The 18,636-nt window shown below is 50.4% G+C and overlaps 1 protein-coding gene across 11 annotated transcripts in view; it reads right to left on the bottom strand.

Moving 5' to 3' along the window:
- The window catches only part of Nav2 (neuron navigator 2), a 635,485-nt gene that overhangs the window by 44,220 nt on the left and 572,629 nt on the right, over positions 1 to 18,636 (bottom strand). For 9 of the 11 annotated variants that reach the window (XR_009056140.1, XM_057756590.1, XM_057756583.1 and 6 more), the window contains 9 exons: positions 17,114 to 17,816; positions 13,923 to 14,381; positions 12,992 to 13,057; positions 11,652 to 11,696; positions 8,687 to 8,847; positions 6,813 to 7,001; positions 1,855 to 1,907; positions 1,013 to 1,036; positions 844 to 918 (listed from right to left, as the gene is read on the bottom strand). Coding sequence is in view for 10 of the 11 variants with exons in the window: in XM_057756590.1 (XP_057612573.1) it covers positions 844 to 918; positions 1,013 to 1,036; positions 1,855 to 1,907; positions 6,813 to 7,001; positions 8,687 to 8,847; positions 11,652 to 11,696; positions 12,992 to 13,057; positions 13,923 to 14,381; positions 17,114 to 17,816 (1,775 nt within the window). In the remaining variant the exon portion in view is untranslated. The remainder of the gene's footprint in view (positions 1 to 843; positions 919 to 1,012; positions 1,037 to 1,854; positions 1,908 to 6,812; positions 7,002 to 8,686; positions 8,848 to 11,651; positions 11,697 to 12,991; positions 13,058 to 13,922; positions 14,382 to 17,113; positions 17,817 to 18,636) is intronic. The other 2 variants (XM_057756586.1, XM_057756587.1) reach the window with 2 other exon arrangements.

Genomic DNA, 18,636 nt, shown 5'->3' with positions numbered 1-18,636 from the left:
TGTGTTTTCTTCATCGTTGTGGCATGAATGATTGTGTCCCAGGGAGCTCGTTCAGCTTGCCTCCCTTCTGGTCCCGAGCTAGCATGGGAAGGTGGCAGTTGACTCTGCTTGCCTTACTGTTGGACCTCCAGCCTAGTGATGCTGGCGTGAGGAAGAGTGGCCGGACAGACAGAACGAAGGCTGGCAGTGCTGAGCACCGTGCATGATGCAATTATAGAGCACCAGCTGTTTATCACGAAGCCACAGGTGTCTTTCTTCCCCAGGGTTCCTTTGTGTTCCCACCTTTCTGAAGACCATAGTCTTCGGAAAAAGGACGGGAAATGAGTTAACAGTTCAAAGATCACAAGTCTTGGTCACCTCCCAACACAGGGAGACAGTGATCGTCCCCATTACATAGATGAGCAAAGCCAGACCCAGATGTGACAGAGAGTGGCCCAAGCCAGACTGCTAACACCTGATTTGGCATCAGTGTCCACAGGGCTAACGCCTATGTCCTTTTGAACCGACAGAATGACTCCTTGAGTGTCCAAAGACCCAGAGCCTCAAGGAATGGCTTAGAAAGCAGATGACTATTTCCTATCCAACCTCCAGTTTCTCCTCTGTCCTGTCCTTGGTCCCCACTTGGTTTTATCTCTGTTTCTACCCTGTTACATCTTTGGCTACCTCCCTGACCACTACTGTTGTTGGCTTTCATTAGTGCCCCTCAGCTCCCGCCCACGCTGTTTCATCTCTGGTTCCCACTCAGCCCAGCTCCTGCGCCCACCCTGCCCCGTCCCTGGCCCCCGCCGTGTGTGCGTATGTGCGTGTACACGTGTGAGCGTGCGTTCCTGAACAGGCACTCACATTTGCGGTCAGCTGGGTGGTCAGCGCAGACACCTTTTCCTGGGAGGCATCCAGCTCCCGCCGCAGCTTTCGGATCTACAGAGACAGGCACAGGGTTACCTGCTTGGGGGAAGTCCGTCTCTTAACACTGAGAGTGAGAAAGAGCTCTGGAAGGTGAACCGTTCCTTACCTCTGACTGGCATTTCTCTTCCGGCTGTAAATAAATCATACAGAAAGTCAGAACAGTGAAGGAAAAGGAGCAATGCAGCCCAGCCGGTGGGAACTGCTGCGTCTGCTAACTTGGGAAAGTTTAGAACTTTTTTTCTTGAAGATTTTTTTATTTTTATGTGTATGTGTACTTGCCTGTATGCATGTATGTATGTATGTATATATGTATGTATGCATGCATATATGACTAGTATCCATGGAGGCTAGAAGAGGACATTGGGTTTCCTGGAACTAGAGCTACAGCTGATTGAGAGTCACCATGTGGGAATTGAACCGAGGACCTCTGGAAGAGCAGCAAGTGCGCATAACTGCTGAGCCATCTCTCCAGCTCCTGAAAGTCCAGATTTTGACTGGCTTCTTTTCTGGTATAAGTCTATAAACTGGAACAATTACATCCACCCACCAGAATGGCCAAATACAAAAGCCCAGTACTGTAATAAATCAGGAAGAATGTGAGGGATGTTCTAACCATTGCAGTGACAAGGAACCACCGGCTTCCACGTGAAGATGTGGTAGAAGGTGGGGTTACGTATGCGTGCACTCAGCTTTTATATGGGAGCTGGGAATCAGAACTTGGGTCCTCGTGCTTGGGCGATAAGCCTTTCACCCACTGAGCCCTCTCCCCAGCTTCAAGGGGGATGTGATAACAGCTGTCTTATGGATCTCAAATCTTTTTCTCCTAAGAGTTGATCCTTTTATAATGGGAATACTTTCCACAGCTGGGATGCTTATCATCACTCCTGACAGACTTGATAACAGAACGTGTGTGTGCAAGCACAGCCAGTGGCGATGGCTGAGACTCACCGTGGAGTAGATGGAAGACGTGCTGGAGACCAAGGACAGCGAGGATCCGTGAACTGTTGGAAGGAAACAAACAGGGTCAAAGGTGCAGCTGGCTGCTGTGGGAGAGAGAGGGGAGGCCAGCCCTTCAGGACACCACGGGCTCATCCTGGCTGTGACTATCATCGTGGCCCAACATCAACTTCCTGGGTTGAACACAGGTCAGAGCCAAATACGAAATAATCCATTAAGGAAGTCATTTTTGTCGTACCACATTTTTCTTAAGTAGCAAAACAACACATGATTCTGGGATCATACATTCACGTAACCAAACGTTCATACCGCCGGAGGTTCAAACGCAGGGCAGTGTGGCTGTGGAGATTGTAACCACACTCTTCAGAGGCAGCCTGTGGCTGTTTCGGATTGTGCCTACTCAGGTCCGATGCACGGTTCAGCGTTGTGACCGTGCAGCAAAGCTGCCTTGTCTCACACCCACTAGACGCTTGGAGACGAACCTTTGTCCTAATCAATCCACACAGCCTTGGAGCAGAGATCAGCGGAAACCACAGCATTTCTGCTGAAGTACGGGACTTGCACAACGTCTCTACGTGACGAACGAGGGTGTTCTCTTCCTTGCTTGGTAACCATAGGTTACCACACTCCTAGCGTTCCGTCCCATCTCCAGCTGGAGGGACTTTAGTATCTGCTCTCACTTTGAAGTGTGCTCTTTTCTGGGACTAGGGACTCAAGCTGCCTTCTTCTCTTCTCTTTCAGGGAACCTGACTCTTACTTTCTCAACAACCTCCTGGTAACTTGTCTGGGAGACAGAACTAGCCCAGGGTCCAGACACGGCAGGTATTTTAAGTGGGCACAGTTCTCCTGACCATAGGTGGAAAGCTTTATGTCCCCACATCCCACAAGAGCAGGAGCCCACCTGTGACCAGGGAAGGCTGGGGACACTCTCTGCACACACTACTGAGTTCACTAGTCACCCCAGCAGTGCACTTGGCCCCACTTCCAAGATATTGAACAAATAGTTCTGTCTGATGCTTGGGAACCTGCCTGTGGCGTTACTAATAAACCTCCCCTGTCGTCCCCCTCCCCCCCACTTCTTTGCCTGTTCCTCTCACAGGGGGTTATCCGGCTATCCTGGACTTCATTCCCAGGCAAGCTCTAGATGGCGCTGTACAGCCTGCTTCTGAGGCCCTGCCAGTGCAGCTCTTTTGTCTTGGGTGTTTCTAACCCTACCTGGCCCAGTCCAGCACAGTCCAGAGCTCCTTCTCCTCTCACTAGCAGGCACCTACCAACGTCTCTGAGGCTGGGGCTCCACCAGGACTCACACAGCTACCCTCCCAGGTAATGCCAGGCTCCAGATCTGCTCCCTGTTTTCTACCAAGCATGACTAATCTGACTCACACCCCATAAAAAGCAGGTTAAGGTGTTAATGGCCAATAATGGCTTTCTGTACTAACATGCCCACAGGTTCAGAAGTACCAAGGCACTTCCGTACAACAGACCGAGGTGGACAGAGTGCCTGGGAGGCCTGTTGGTGGAAGAGACAAGGGGATCCATGTAGTCACCTCCACCCACCCTGCCAGGGCTGCCTCAGAGGCCTGAGCCGGGGCAACACACATACTCTGGCTGCTGTTTTGTCTCCAATTTTTCCATCTCGAACATATCAGTTTCTTGGCAGTCAGGACCAGCTCAGGGACACAAGCAGAGGTGGCGCATTGGGCACGCTTCGAGTGGAGACATTACTTTTCTCTGGAACAATGCATCTCACTTGGAAATCAGTGACGGCAAGGTTGTGATCCAAAGAAACAGCCTCCTTGGCTTTCTGTGCCCCACCAACCTGAATGTGGCTGGTCTGAACGGCTGTGGCCGGTTGATCTTTAGGGTGAGCTGCAGAGCCTGGGGGGGATAAGTTTCAGCCCCCAAACCACTAAGCTTGATGGAGCTTTCTCGCTCCATCTCCAGAATTCCACAGCTGGACTGGCAAAAGTCTCCTGGAACTCAAATGACATGACATGCTTACGGCTACACAGAAATTCAAAGGACAGGATCTGTTGACAGGAAGTCTGAACGTGACTCTGTTCGCCTATGACTTGTTTTGCTAAGTTCCGGTTTTTCCTTTTAAAAATCCCTTCGGTGGGCTGGCCAGATGGTTTAAGTTGGTATGGGTGTTTAATACCAAACCTGACAAACTGAGTTCCCTACCCAAGACCCATGGAGGAAGGAGAGAATCAACACATGAAAATTGTCCCAGAACCTTTACATGCATAGCATGGCACGCATTTTAAGTTAAAAAATTCCAATACAGGGTTTCTCTGAGTAACCCTGGCTGTCCTGGACCTCACTCTGGAGACCAGGCTGACTTCAGACTCACAGAGATCCTCCTGCCTTTGCCTCCCAAGCGTTGGGATTAAAGGCGTGCACCACCACCACCTGGCTTAAAAGTTAAAAATTGAAAAAGAGCTTTTGGTATGTTTTGTAATGTATTTCTAATCCCTTTGTGTAATGTCCTCGTAGGCCCCAAAGTCAGGACTTGTGAGCCACCCTATGTGGGTTGTGAGAATCGGGCTCCTATCCCTTTGCAACTGCAGTATCTGCTCCTAACCGCTGACCATCTCTCCAGCTCCAATATCCATTTCAGAGACACTTTGAGCATCCCTTAAGACTGCCTCAAAGGTGACTTTGAGATTACATCCTGTCTATAGTAAGAATTTACCCAAAGTACTTCAAAAGGCTGCACCTGGGCCACACTGCACTGGACCCACGTGGCTGACTCCCATCGCCTTAAATGTGGAACATGCTCACAGACACCTGTCTAATTTAATCCCGCTTCACAGCACAGAATAAACAGTTCCAGGAGGGTCTTACCTGGCCAGACATGAGATCTGACCTACCCTACAATGCTGGCAACTTATCGATTTAAAATAAATAAAACCACCTTACACTCCAAAGAGTTAGAAACCCAAGTCCTATTCTGTTTTTTTTTTTTTTGTTTTTTGTTTTTTGTTTTTTTTCGAGACAGGGTTTCTCTGTGGTTTTGGAGCCTGTCCTGGAACTAACTCTTGTTGACCGGGCTGGTCTCGAACTCACAGAGATCGGCCTGCCTCTGCCTCCAGAGTGCTGGGATTAAAGGCGTGCGCCACCACCGCCTGGCTCTGTTTTTGTCATACGCAAGGAATAAACCCAACTGGACAGCGAAGTTCCCAGAGACGAAGGGGCTACCTTCGCGGTGCAGTAACAAACCTCCCCGCCAAAGTCCTAAGCCTATCTTTGCAGCTCAGTTCTGTATTACCGCAAATCACACGATTACAAAAGCTGTGGTGATGCTTGTGGGTAGGCCAGGCCTAGTTGTCATCTGACATCCCAGATGGTCTGTATTGGGCTGTCTGATTGCAGGTGGGCTGCCTAACCTAAAGAGCTAGCTGAGGAAGAGTCCGCAAGGGCCCGTGGTCTTTGTGGAACCATGTATACTTGTCAGGACAAGTTCTGGCACCATTTTGTGATTCTCTCAGGCGTACACATGGCAGATCACGAGGGTAGCACGGGACACACTCCACATGGGCGCCGTCCTCAGGGACAGAGGGAGACATATCATGGTTATTCTTGACCAATCGTGGAAAACAGCCTAAGACAGACAGACTTCTTCCTCCATTGCCTTGGCCAGTATGGGTCCTAACTGTGTTCTGATAGCACCAATTTCCAGCCTTTAAATCTAACAAAAGCCCCTAGCAACCCCGGCTCCCCGCCTCCCTAATCCTCCAGCCTGGCAGTTTCCATATAAGGATTATAAGCTTGCCCTGCTTCAGGGTTCCTGGGGACATAAATCTGGGGAGAGCCCTAAGTCACCAAGATCAGCCAACAAGCAACAATTCTGTCGCTACAGTCCTTTAAGCCTTTCTTAGAAAGAAAGCCGAGAAGCAGAAGACTGCATCTTGTGTTCCCTTCCTTATGATCTGAAGTTTCCTGTTGGGGTACACTGAGCCTATACCCTGCCTTTTACAGGGATGGGGAGCTGAGGGGACCATCTCTGGGTCACCCCTACATTCGCCCCGGCTGTGGTTAGCAGAAAGGTTCCAACAGAGGTGGAGCCCCACTGGCATCCACTTGTCCCTGAACCCTCATCCTTGGCTTGGAGCCCTCAGGAAAGCACTGTGGATGTCAGGCCCACAGGCTACAACACACAATAACAGACCTGTGCTAACATTTACATGCGGTAGCTTTGCATTCTTACAGCGCCGTGAGCCGAATGCTATTATTACTTTCATTTTTATAGCGGAAAAAGGAACAAAGAGGTACAGTATCTTCTCTAAGCTCTCGAATCCAGGGAGGAGTAGGGTTGGGGTTTATCCTTGGCTGGTCCAACTCCCCTCTCTTTATCACTGCTTCTTGAGCCTACCTCCAGCCTCCTTGAATACAATGTCTTGGGTGAAGAGGCAGAGGGTGAGAGAGATGAAGTGAGCTACGAAGATACAGACAAAAATCACCCCTAGAATGTTCCTTCCATAATTCTGATGAAAACAAACGCCCATGGTTGGACCGGCCCAAGAAGGAAAAGGGTAAAAACTGAGAATCTGGATCTTGAGACGAGCTAGAAAATGCTGGATGTAAACGGGGCTACCCGCCCCCAAAGCTGCAGGGCAGGGGGAGATGAACTCAGTGAAGCTCTCTGCCAACAGAATGAGCCAGCGGCGGGGCTTCAAGATGGAGATGCGTGCCAAGAAGTCATGGCCCAAGGCCAGGAGAGAGAGGAGCCTCAGGCAGAACTCAGTCAGTGCTGAGGGTGGGCAGTATTAGAGGCCTCCACCCTCAGCCTCCTGAAAGGTTACCTAAGGGTCAGTCAGATCTTCCTCGTGAGAGTCCCTCATCCCCACCCCAGAGGTAGTGGTGACCAGAGGAGAGAGCACCGGAGGGAGCACCGTCAAGCGTGCCAGACCAAGTGACCTAACTGGTGGAGTTCCTTCACCCCTTACCTTCCTCAAACCCATCCCGGAAGGAGCCCGATCGACTCATTGTTCTGCTCTTCTCATCCAGAGACATGGAGCTGTTCCGGAAGCGGCTGTCAGTGTAGGGGTCATACTGGCCGTCTGCATTGGACAGGCTGTGGGTCCTCAGCATCGCTGGGTTGGACAAGCTCATCTGGGTGATAGTGGTGGGACTCGCTGGAACCAGAGGAGCAGAATGAGATGCTGGATATCCATACCTCTGTCTGAATCCCAGCCGGGTACCAGGCAGTGGCTGCTTATCGCCAGCAGTGTGTGTGCCTGCCAACTTCACTGCCTTGTCTATTTCTAAAAGGTAGTCACATCAGCATTTGAGTTACAGGCTTAGAGCTAAAAATACGGGAGGGAAGGTGGGTCAGTTCCAAAGCAAGGCTCAGGGCCTCACGTTCCAACTTGGCACGTTCAGGCAGGCCGGTGTCACCTTCCAGGCATGAGCTAATTACTCCCCGGGTTCATCTGAAACAATCCTCTGGAAAGCCAAAAGCCCAAAATAGTCCAAATAGGCTTTTGATCAGATAGGAAGCCTTCACACATGACAAGAAGCTCTTGCTGCGAAGAGTTACGGCTGGGAAAGAGCACTACACACACAGGGCTCGTGGCCCCCGATGGGATCATCTGGAGGCATGCAAAGAGCGTCAGTGCAGAGGGGCACACTCCCCCCAGCTAAGCTGAGCTTTCTCACCGAAAGTCCTTCCCATGTCAGTCATGCTCCCTGTATTCAAAGGGACGCACTTAATAGAGTGGCGTTACTCGTCCGTGATGACAAGACACACACATCATTACACTATATAGAAAGTCTGGAATATTCAGAAAAGCCTGCTCTTCTAAATGCTGAAACCAAAACAGGTTTTTCCTCCATTGGCCAGTCCTCAAGTACTGCCCGTATTCTATCACCGTCAAGTAACCTCTGCCGAAACCAGCACCCGGCTCTCGTTCCTGGAACTGTACAGTCCTGAGATCAGCGCTCCAACGCTCTTCCATCGTTTGTCGACTTATTACGAAACGTTGGATTGTTCTCCCATAGCTTGTCTGTCAGACCTGCACCCATGTGTCTGCCTCTAATAGAGAATCCTTGGGCATTCCAGCAGGGACTATCACCCCCACCCGAGTGTGTCAGCCAACACAGTATGTCAGCAGGAGCCACTTCCAAGAACACTAGTTCATTATTACAACTTATTTTCAGCTCGATAAAGCAACGAGGACTAGGCTGGAAAACTGACTCTTCCATAGGTCTGAGGAGCAGATCGTACCCTGAGTAGTGGGTGTGTCTAACCTGTAGATTTTATGACAGGAGGCTATTATCTACAGAGCCCATGCTCCGCACAGTGCAACTGAGTCACAAAAACCTCTTATGCCAGTCAGTGGTGTACAACTTTAATCCCAGCACCTGGGAGGCAGAGGGAGGTGGGTCTCTGTAAGTCCAAGGTCAGCTTGGTTTACAGAGCGAGTTCCAGGGCAGCCAGGACTACACAGAGAAACCCTGCCTTGCAAAACAAACCAACAAAAAAAGAACAAACAAAATCTCCCTCCCATCCTATATATGCCATGCCCAGAACCCAACAATAATCAAAAAAAAAACCTCTCACACATACAAATCTCATAATGCTTTAAGTAAGTGTTGGCCTCATTTGTGGCCACCCTAAGTCACACGTGGCTCAGGGGACGGACAGGACGGAAAATACCCAGAACATTGTAATTTTCTGTTTCTTTGACTGCATTGCAACCGAGGGCTGATCAGCTATGGAGAAGGATGTGGCCACATGCCTGTTTCAAAACACAAGATAACCTCTGCCCCGCTCCCTCGCAGAGTAGACCAATACAACCCAAGGCAAGCGGCTACTCACCAAGCTGGGAGAAGTTGAATCTTGTTCCAGAGGGAGAAGTGACACTGGAGCCAGAGGAAAAGGGGGAGTTGGCAGCGGTGTCCTGCAGGCCCCCAGCAGAGTGGGACCGTAACCATTCTTTGGCGTCTTCCTGTGTGCGAAGCTGGGAGGTGGGTGTATACCTGGAGACGGAAACCAGGCTGGAATGAAGAGCGCTTATGAAAATGCATTCCCCACTGCTGATGAGGACTACGTAAAAAGAAAAACTATATTTAAGATGGGGGGGAAAATCAGTACACACTACACACCCTGAAACTTATGAAGTTTCTCAAAACTTTTTTTTAAGCTACTTGGCTTCATCTGGGGAAAATTATAATTCCTTTCAGCTTGAGGGGAACATCTAAAGGGAGAAAGACAGGGAATGCTCAAAAGAGCCATCCCTGGGTGTGACTGGAACATGCTGGTTCATGACAGGGTCGCCTCGAAGCCCCCTCCTTGACAGGAAGAGCTGCAAGAGTTGTTGTCTGAGCTTTGAGGATGTTTTAATGAGCTAACTGTTGGCATCTGCTCGCTGCAGAGCCGGTGAATGGCCATGAATCACAGCAGTTAGTGGGTGGCATCTGGAGACCTGGGGTACTAGTGTTTACAGTAGCTGCTGCAGTTTTTCCAAGGCAGGGTCTTGGAGCACCCAGGCTGTCCTTGAACTTGCTAGATAGCTAAAGATGACCTTCAACTTCTGCTCCTCCTGTCTCTACCTCCCAAGGACTGGTATTTCAGGCATGTCTAATCGCGCACACTTTGTAAAATACTGGGGGGCTGAACTCAGGCTTCCTGCACACTACACGGGCCCTCTAACACCTGAAGCACATTCCAGGTCTCTTACCTGCTACCATGTACCACTAACAGATTTCATGAAGACAACCCCATACTGGTGTGTTAAATGCTGGGAAGCCTTAAGAAGTCTTGCGGACCACCCCCTTGTGTATTCCAAAACGGGACTGCAATATTTACTGAGCATCTCTGACCAGTGAGCTCCCATTATAGGCATCGTCGCCCTGAGCCTCCAGACTCACACAGGGTTAGAACACTGAGTCCTGTTATGTGCTCTGCGAAGCTGGGGACCAGAGCTGAGATTCTAACCCACGCTTGTCGGATTCCAAAATCTAGTGTGAGCATCTGAAGCATCTGCAGTGTCCACACTGTCAGGGTACCCTCAGATTAGGTGTTGCAGAGAGGCTGCCAACCAGCTCACTAGAGGGCCTTTCAGGAATCTGCTACCCAATATGTGTGTGTGTGTGTGTGTGTGCCAGCCAGTCAGAAAACCAGTGTGAACAGTAACTCAGTTCTCAGTGCTGTTGATGCATACACACCCTTGTAAGGCACATTGACTATGTCACATAATCAATAGCTGTCACATAACCCCATTCTAAATGTTTAGACAATCAGTTTTCAAAATCCAGGGGTAGCTGAGCCGTGGTGGTGCAATGTCTTTAATCCCAGCACTTGGGAAGCAGAGGCACATGGATAGGAGTGAGTTTGAGGCCAGCCTGGTCTACAAAGCAAGTTCCAGGACAGCCAGGACTGTCACACCGAGAAACCCTGTCTCAAAACAACAACAAAAATTCAGGGCTACATCACATTAATAGACCTACTAGCATGATCACAGCATTTCAAAAGGTAACTACTTAGAAGTTAGCTCCTTCTTTGGGCAACAGTGGGTTGTGACACATCTCAGTTAGTGACCTGCTTGCTTCGAGCACAGGAAGCTCTGGGTTCAATCTGCACCACAGCAGAAACCCAGACACGCTGGTACACGCCTGCAATTCCAGCACTTGAAGAAGTGGAAGCAGGAGGATCATAAGTTCAAAGGTCAGCTACATACAACTAGGGTCAGTCTGGGCTACACGGGACCCAGTCTCAGAACAAGGGGTGACGGGGGGCATCGATCATCTGCACATCCAGCTGACACCCAGGAAGAAAGGCCAGGCTGCAGAACTCTGCCAGGAGGCATCAATGCAGGCCTTCTTGTGTTGACGCCCACCCTCATGTTAAAAATGTCCGAAGAGCGCTGGGTCTTAAAAACCGTGGGTTATTAAGTGAAGACACACAAGACACCAACGAAACATTTCATTCCTTTTCACGTGAGAGGACTGAAGGCTGAGTGCAAGGTGATGCTACAAATACCGAGGCTTTTAGAAAGCAGAGCTGACGGAAAATCCATGGGGAGCGTGAGCAAAGGAAAGCACCTCGGGCTGGTGATGGGATGGACATGATTCGAGCAATGGCAACTTAGAGCATCCTGTTTTACCAAGAGAAGAACCAACGAGCAGTCCAGATCCAACTTACTACCAATAGAAAGACATTCTTTTCTGGTGGTCTTTTTGTTTGTTTGTTTTTAACTTTCCACCAAAAAACGATCATATCCATGTCTTGGTAGGGGTTGATAACTGACCCAATCACTGCTTAGGACATTAAGACAACTGTTCAGTGTTTTATAGCCACAAAGGTATTATCTTTTTAGATTATTATTTGGTGGTGCTGGGGATTGAACCCACAACCTTACGCATGGCAGGCAAATGCTCCAGCATGGAGCTGCATCTTTAGTGCAGAAAGAGTTAAGAGTTTTAAGATGGGGGCAGCTAACAAAGCAGCATGCTCTAAGTCGTGTCCTCCTCTGGCAGCGGCTGTGTGTACAGACATTCACCAAGTGCTCAGTCACTTCTCCCAACTCAAGGTGGCGGCTGGCGGTGAGATGTGAGATGGCTCTGTCACACGAAGCTTCACAAACACAGACAGACAGACCCTGCTCAAGCAAGTAAGCCACAGATGGGGAGATGAGAATGAGAGGGGCCTGCCATCCAAACTCCAGCTGCAATGGCCAAAGCAGGGACCCCAGCCCAGCCCAGCCCCACCAGCCATGAGAGAACGACACAGCCAAGCTCCAGGGCCACAACATATGTCATGGGTGCAAGGGGGGGACAGATACCTGAGTCCTTTCTTAGGCAAAGTGTTCCTATCAAGGTGCAGGTCACTGTAGGAGAGTTAAAAAAAAATCAAGAACTTCAGAGAAGCACAGGAGGAAGGGGAAGAAGAAGAGTAAGAAGGCTGGGGAGGGGCCTCAGGACCCCCAAGGGGCAGACTCCTACCACCAGCCATGCATGCAGTGCCCCAACACAGTATATAAAAGAAACCTGGTCCTGCCTGCACCCACACCGCTGTGTACTTTACCCCACATCACAAGGTGGCCTGAGTCATGAACCCCAATTGTTCCTCCTTTTCCACAGGTTCAAAGCCAAGGCAGGGGCCGTGCTGCCCTGGGTCCCACCTGTGTACCTCCTCAGCTCCTCTCCTGCAACCCCATCGCCTCTGGCAAAGGTTCCAGAGGGACAGAGACTCATTGGTGAGTTTCAAGAGGCAGCAGTCTGCATATTTGGAATTCATGTGTGATGAAGTCAATTCCAGGTCCCTCTCAATGTCTCCTTGTTCCTGCGCAGCCAGGGCGTAGCCAGGAGCTGAGCCCTGGGCAGGAGCCCGGGCATGCTGGAACTTGCTGGCTCATAGAGCCAAGGCATTTGAATTTCTAAAGTGCAGGGGTTTAAAGGCTTGGTTTGTAAGCCTGACAGAAACAAAGTTTGTGCTGTCGATGGGGTGAAGGGGGTTTCCATTAATTTCCCCCCACCAAGCATGAAACAACATCTGCTTGTTATGTTTGGCCAAGCCACGGCTCCTCCAGAAACTTGGGGTCAACACCCATCTTGGAGGCCCACCCACGGCTGGGGGCGGACCCAGGCTTCGCTGCTGTAAAGCCCTAGCCCTCCAGGCACTCTGTACCATTATCTTTGCTGAACACAGACACACACAACACGATACTCGGAACAACACGACGATGAGCCAGACAGCAGCAAAAGCCTTCAAGGGAGAAGAGCCAGCTGGGCCGGGCAGGGTGGGGTGCAAGGGAGAGACAGAGGTGAGGGCCAGGCTGCACAGTGGGTGGCAGACAGTAAGTACCCAGAGGGATAGGGAGGAAAAAAAGCAAGAAGCTGGAGGGCAGGAACATGCCACGGACACCACAGGGAATGCCAGCGAGAGCTCCTCCAGTCCCAGATGAGTGTCAGGGTTTGGGGTGGCCACCCACTTGCCACCTTTCCCTGGGCTTTGGCAGACAGTGGAGCAGACCCTCAGTGGCATGCTTGGCTATCACAGAGTACACCAGAGCCACAGACACAAGCGGGAGCCTCAGGTCAGCAGCCTTGCACACAACAACTGGCTCGACAACAAACACAGGCAGAAGAACGCAGAGGCGCCTCAGGCCTGTGAAGTCATTACCTGTCCTGTTTCCTGGGCAAAGTACTTCTGCAGAACTTAGGGCTAGCAGCAGGGGAAGAGAGAGGGCTAGAATTCCAGGCAATTAGAAAACAAGAGAAGGAACGTTAGGTGGGAGGAGAGGAGAGGCACTGTTATACACAATGGTCAGAACACTTTTCTCACTCCCAAGACCGACCCCGACTTTGCTCCTCAGCTCTGATTCAGAAACCAGACAGACACACCCCAGGACTGTAGCAGAACCAAGGCTCTCAGGATTCTTGCAGAGGCTCTGTCTCTTCTCACTGTGGCCAGCAGCAACTCAGGAGAAGGTTGGCATGCCAGTCAACCTCCTCAGATGCTCCCAGGTCACCTACTCTGCTTGCTCAGTCACACGACAAGAAGTAAGTTCAAGTTGGCAACCCCTCAGCAATCACTGTAAGTTGACAAACCCATTCCAAAGCTGAATGTCATTTCAGACAGTAGTATAGACCTGTCCCCATCTAGTAGGCTCTGAGCACCAAGAACATCCGAAAGCAAAACCGAGATAGCAGGAAGCAGTCAAGATCAACGCCACTCAAAACTGGCTTCCACCAGCATGGAACACAGATTAGAAAGGACAAAATCGAGCTGGGCGTGGCAGCACACACTTTTAGTACCAGCACTCTGGAGGCAGAGACAGGCAGGTCTCTGAGTTCAAGACCAGCCTGGTCTAAAGAGAGAATTTCAAGACAGAAAAACCAGAAGCAAAAAAAAAAAAAAAAAAAAAGAAAAAAGAAAGAAGATAAAAAAAGAAAGAAGATAAGAAAAAGAAAAGAAAAAGAAAGAAAGAAAGAAAGAAAGAAAGAAAGAAAGAAAGAAAGAAGAAAAAAACCTCCCAACCAAAGGCCTTTGGACCCCTAACCTTCGGTCTGTATCTGGGGGAAGGATATCCTCCTGAGGGTATAGCACCAACCTTTCCGACAGTGTGGTCTTCACACTGCTGGTGCGGACAAAAGGCAGCAGGGAATCTTCCTTAGCGGAGGTGACTGGACCAGGGGAAGAGTTGTGACTCAATCCCCCACCGCTGCCGAGAGATATGTCAATGGACTCGCAGCTGGTGTGCAGGCTGCTGACAGACTGGAAGCCCAGGCCATCCTTGCTCACTGCCGACGAGCTGGTACCCCACGTGAGGCTGTTGGAAGGGCCCGAGTGGGCCGAGCTGGGGCTGGAGGCTAGAGGAGACTGGTTGAGGTCCACGTTCTTACTGTAGAGAGGACTGCTGCTCCCACTGCTCAGGACGCCACTGCCTGAGGGGGACTCTAGGTTACCTTGCTGGGTCATAGTGGCGTGAGGGTTGGAGATGACCACTGCGCTTTTCATGGTTTCGGCTGTGGCGATGGGCACTTGCTTGGTAGGCTTCCCACCAAAGAGTCTGCGAAGAGACAGAGGGTTGTGTGGGACAAATACCTGGGACCCAGGTGTACTGGGGAAGCCTGGGGCAGCAGAGGTCATGAGACCCTTAGAAAGGGCAGTGGTTTCTCCTGCAGTCACAGAGGTCTTCCTAGAGAAAGGCTGGCAGGTAGGTGGGGCTGGATGCTGATGCTTTCCAGGGTCCTCCCTCTAGCTCTAGGCTGCACCCATGAAGCATCTCTAAGCCCAGGTGATGGGAAGGCTTTTCACAGGCCTAGCCACACCCCTCCCTCATTTTGCTTCCCTTTGCTTTCTCTAAATAGAATAGCTAGACGGTTGCTCCAACCCAGGAATCTTCTAGAAAGAAAAGAGTTTCTTCTTTCTGTGACACAAGATATGAAGCCTTAGGGCTTGTGTTTTGTTTTGTTTTTTTTTTCCCTCAGCATAACACAAAGAATCCAGACCAGGAGTTCTATACCTGGAAGGAGCGCGGGGGAAGTATCAGCAATAGAACGCCAAAGAACTTGTGTGAGCCAACACTATACACAAAAACATGCTAGGTCCACAAGAAATTGGACCAGACATACCAGGTACAAATCCTGTCTCCAACAGATACACAGAAACGCCATGCCATGCCACCTTCTGCTCATTTCCCCAAATCTGTCATCAGTACAGAGACGCCACAGAGGCCTTCTCCTCCGTGGGCAAACCAGCGCCAACTCCACATTCTAGAATGCAAGGGCCTTATCCCACCGTCACAAAGTCGTGAAGGGGTAAGTAGCCCTGAAGACTGCCAAGAACACCAGTGTTGTGACAGGCAGACTGCCTTTGGTCCTGCAGCCTGGAGTGATCACCTGGAAACAGTCCCTCCAATCCCAAGTCTCTACGGCAGGAACAGATGTATAACCCAGAATCAGGGAACGTGTTATCCTACTCTGGAATCTGGACATCAGGATGCTTACAGACCCTTAGGCATGGGACCTCCCTACTAATGGGCTACCGAATTGATGGCTGTGATTCATTGTTGGAAAGCAAAGATGAGAACCACCTTTGCCTGACTTCTCGCCCCAGATACGAATTCACTTGGTCAGCTGTACGGATGCTTGAGGGAGTTATCCACCTCACTCCAATGTGACCTTCTCCTTGCCACACAAATAAATGCACAGCTAGACCACCAGGGCAATGTAGGGAAAGCGCAATTGCCTGAGCATGGGTGTGCATGAAGAGTCCATGTGCTTTTAAAGACTTCTGTATGCTAGCTAGCTTGAGGGTCTAGTAAAATGCCATTGTAGCGACAGAGAGGAAATCTCTAAGACCATGTTTTGTTCTTCTACTCAAGGCAGATGGCAGAGAGATTTTTCATTTATGTGCTGGTGTTGTTAAAACTGCAAAGAACAGCCCTCGGGACATTACCCCCAGAAAAAAAATTATGATCACTGAAATCCTAATAATCAAGTCTAGACAGGGCACAGCACATGGATTCCTTCCGCCTTCATGCAGAATGCTTCTGCAGGAGTCTTCAGACATCCTGCTTGTCCTCAAATATGGATGCTGGGCCTGACTTCCATATGCATTCCCCTCAACTTTCCATCCTGGCGCTTGTCACAGCCCAGAAGGAAACGTTAGAGCTACGCCACTACCATTCAAAGTGGGCCAGTGGTGGCGCATGTCTTGAACCTCAGAACTTGGGAGGCAGAGGCAGGTGGAGCTCTGAGTTTGAAGCCAGCCTGGTCTACAGAGTGAATTCAAGGACACTCAGGACTAGGTAAAAAGGCCCTGTCTCAAAATGCAAAACGAAAAAGAAAAGGACCCAGTGAGTCTTTAGAGGAGTTGTTAAAGGACCCACTTGCCACAGTAAGAATGTGCAAAGACGTGGGGAAGACGTCTTTCAAAGGTGCTAGGAAGTCAATTTCTCTGTTAGAAATGATTCTGCTTCTAGAGGTTTCTAGAGAAGGCAGAGTGGGACTAAAGACAGGGTTCACTGGATAAATCCCTTACAACCAGGCAGGAGGACCAGAGTTCTGATGCCCAAAATTCACATGATGAAGGGACAGGTGCATGGTATTCCCTGCAATCAACCCCCAGACTAGCCCAGCTATGAGTTCAGCAAGAAACTTTGCCTCGGCAATTAAAGTCAACAGCAATCAAAGACCAACTTCAACTTCAGGCCTCCACGGGTGTGCACACATGTGCACATGCCCACGTGTACATAAACATACATTTATGCTATACACTTACATATGTAAAAATATTTTAAAAGGCTAACATTTCAAATATTGTCCATGTTTTATAAAAGAAAAGGATGGTATTGAGATAAGAAAACAACATGCCTCCATCCCGTGAGCTAAACTCTGGCTCTGAAAGTGTGCCAGGAACTCGCCCTGATTGCCACTAACTTTCCCTGGGCTCCCTCCACAGCCAAGCACAGCCCACAAAGACGAACTTTAGTAGGAACGCTGAGGAGGATACCATCAGCCCCAACGAACAGATGAGGACACTGAGGCAGGGCTCACAAATGCACCCTGAGGGGCTGAACTCAGGAAGCACAGTTCTACAACTTTCTGTCTCCCATCCAGGCATGGGAAAACTAACATACAGACGGCAGACCTGCAGGTGGGAGCTGGCCTTGAATGCAGCCTTCCCGAGAACGGAATCGCCACAGATTGCTTTACATCAAAATCAGACTTTGTCAGCCCAGGGTGCCAGCCTGTGTATTCTGGCCCTCCTTGGCTCCACTCATTTCTACTTGCTTACCTGCGGAGTGTGGGAGAGGCCACATCTGAATACTTGGTCCCTGGCTGGAGAGTGGCCTGCGTTGAGCTGCACACCGGCTGGGAAGCCGGGTTCACTTTCACGGAGTTACAGGAAGCCACGCTCTCGCTGTCTGAAGAGATGCCTTTCTCCTTGTCTGTCTGGTTGACGAGTCCTGGCAGTGAACTGCCCAGGGATGTTTTGGAGGGCTCCCTCAGCTTGGGCACTGGCAGGCCTGCTGACTTGCTGCTCATGTTAGAGTCGATGCTGCTGGTGCTACATCTATTCCCTGCCCCATTCCGGCTGTTGGACTTGCTGGGCCTGGGCAGGCTCCGGTACTGTAAGTTCGTTCGAGAGCTGAGAGACAGATACCCATCGTCCTGGTTTGGGGCTCCATCCATGCTCGTCTTCCGACCCGTGGACCGACCGACAAGGGCGGATGACTTGGGGATTTTACCTAGTGTGGCAGACCTGCTAGTGATGGTGGCCCCGCTGGCTGTGATCATGGCCAGCCCAGCAGCAGAGCCACTCTGTTTCTTGAACCCAAAGCTGTTGGCATTGGCAGCGGGCGTCCTAGAGGTGCTGGGGAGGGTTTTTTTGGATTCATCCCCACTGCTACGGCCGGCATCCGATGGGGAGCGCTTGACCTGGGAGGCTTTGGGCGAAAGCCTTCCCTTCTCAGACACCTTGGCGTCGTCTGTTTTTCCTAAGAGAGAAACCAGTGAGGTCAGACCAAGATGGCGACTCTGTGGGCTAGTGTGCTTAGGGTGCAGGCCCTTCTAAAGATCTTTCTGCTCCCGAAAGGAGAACAGCACCCTGGGGAAGTCAGGAGAGGGAGCATGGCACAATGATAACCTTATCTGCTGCAGTCACCGAGGGCTTTTTAGGAAGTGTCACTGATTTCTCTCAGAACAGAGCCAAACCTGCAAGCTGTTGGTACATCCACAGGCACAAGAGACTCCATCATACATTGCCCTCTTGCCTCATTTCCATGACACTGACCCTGACATTTCCAGGGGACAGCCTTGAGGAATCGGTTCTAGTGTGTTAACCGGCTGATGAGCGGTGGAGCCAAATACCGAGACAGATGATACACAGGGGGAAACAACCCACATGGAACCTTGGTCGGACTCACATAGCACATTCCTCCTCAGAGAGAATGAGGAATATAAACCTTCAAGGAAGCTGTTGTGGGACTAAGAGAGCTGGCTCAGTCTGTACAGTGCTTGCCTTATAGGCATGAGGGTCTGAGGTAGAGCCCCAGAACCAACGTTAAAAAAGGCAGTTGTGGCGGAATATACTTATAATTCTAGTGCTGGGAAGGTGGAGACTGGAGGATGCCTAGGGCTTGCTCACCAGCTAGCCTAGCCTATTTGGTGATCTCTGGGCCAGTGAGAGATTGTGGTTCACAATAATAATAATAAAAAAAAAAAGGTGGAGCTGGGCATAGTAGTACACACCTTTAATCCCAGCACTTGGGAGGGAGAGGCAGGAGGATCTTTGTGAGTTTGAGGCTAGCCTCATAT

The sequence above is a fragment of the Chionomys nivalis genome, chromosome 23, assembly GCF_950005125.1.
Source record: "Chionomys nivalis chromosome 23, mChiNiv1.1, whole genome shotgun sequence".
In the NCBI taxonomy this organism is placed as follows: Eukaryota; Metazoa; Chordata; class Mammalia; order Rodentia; family Cricetidae; genus Chionomys; species Chionomys nivalis.
Note: the sequence above shows the minus strand (reverse complement) of the source record. Positions and strands in the feature narration are given on the sequence as shown.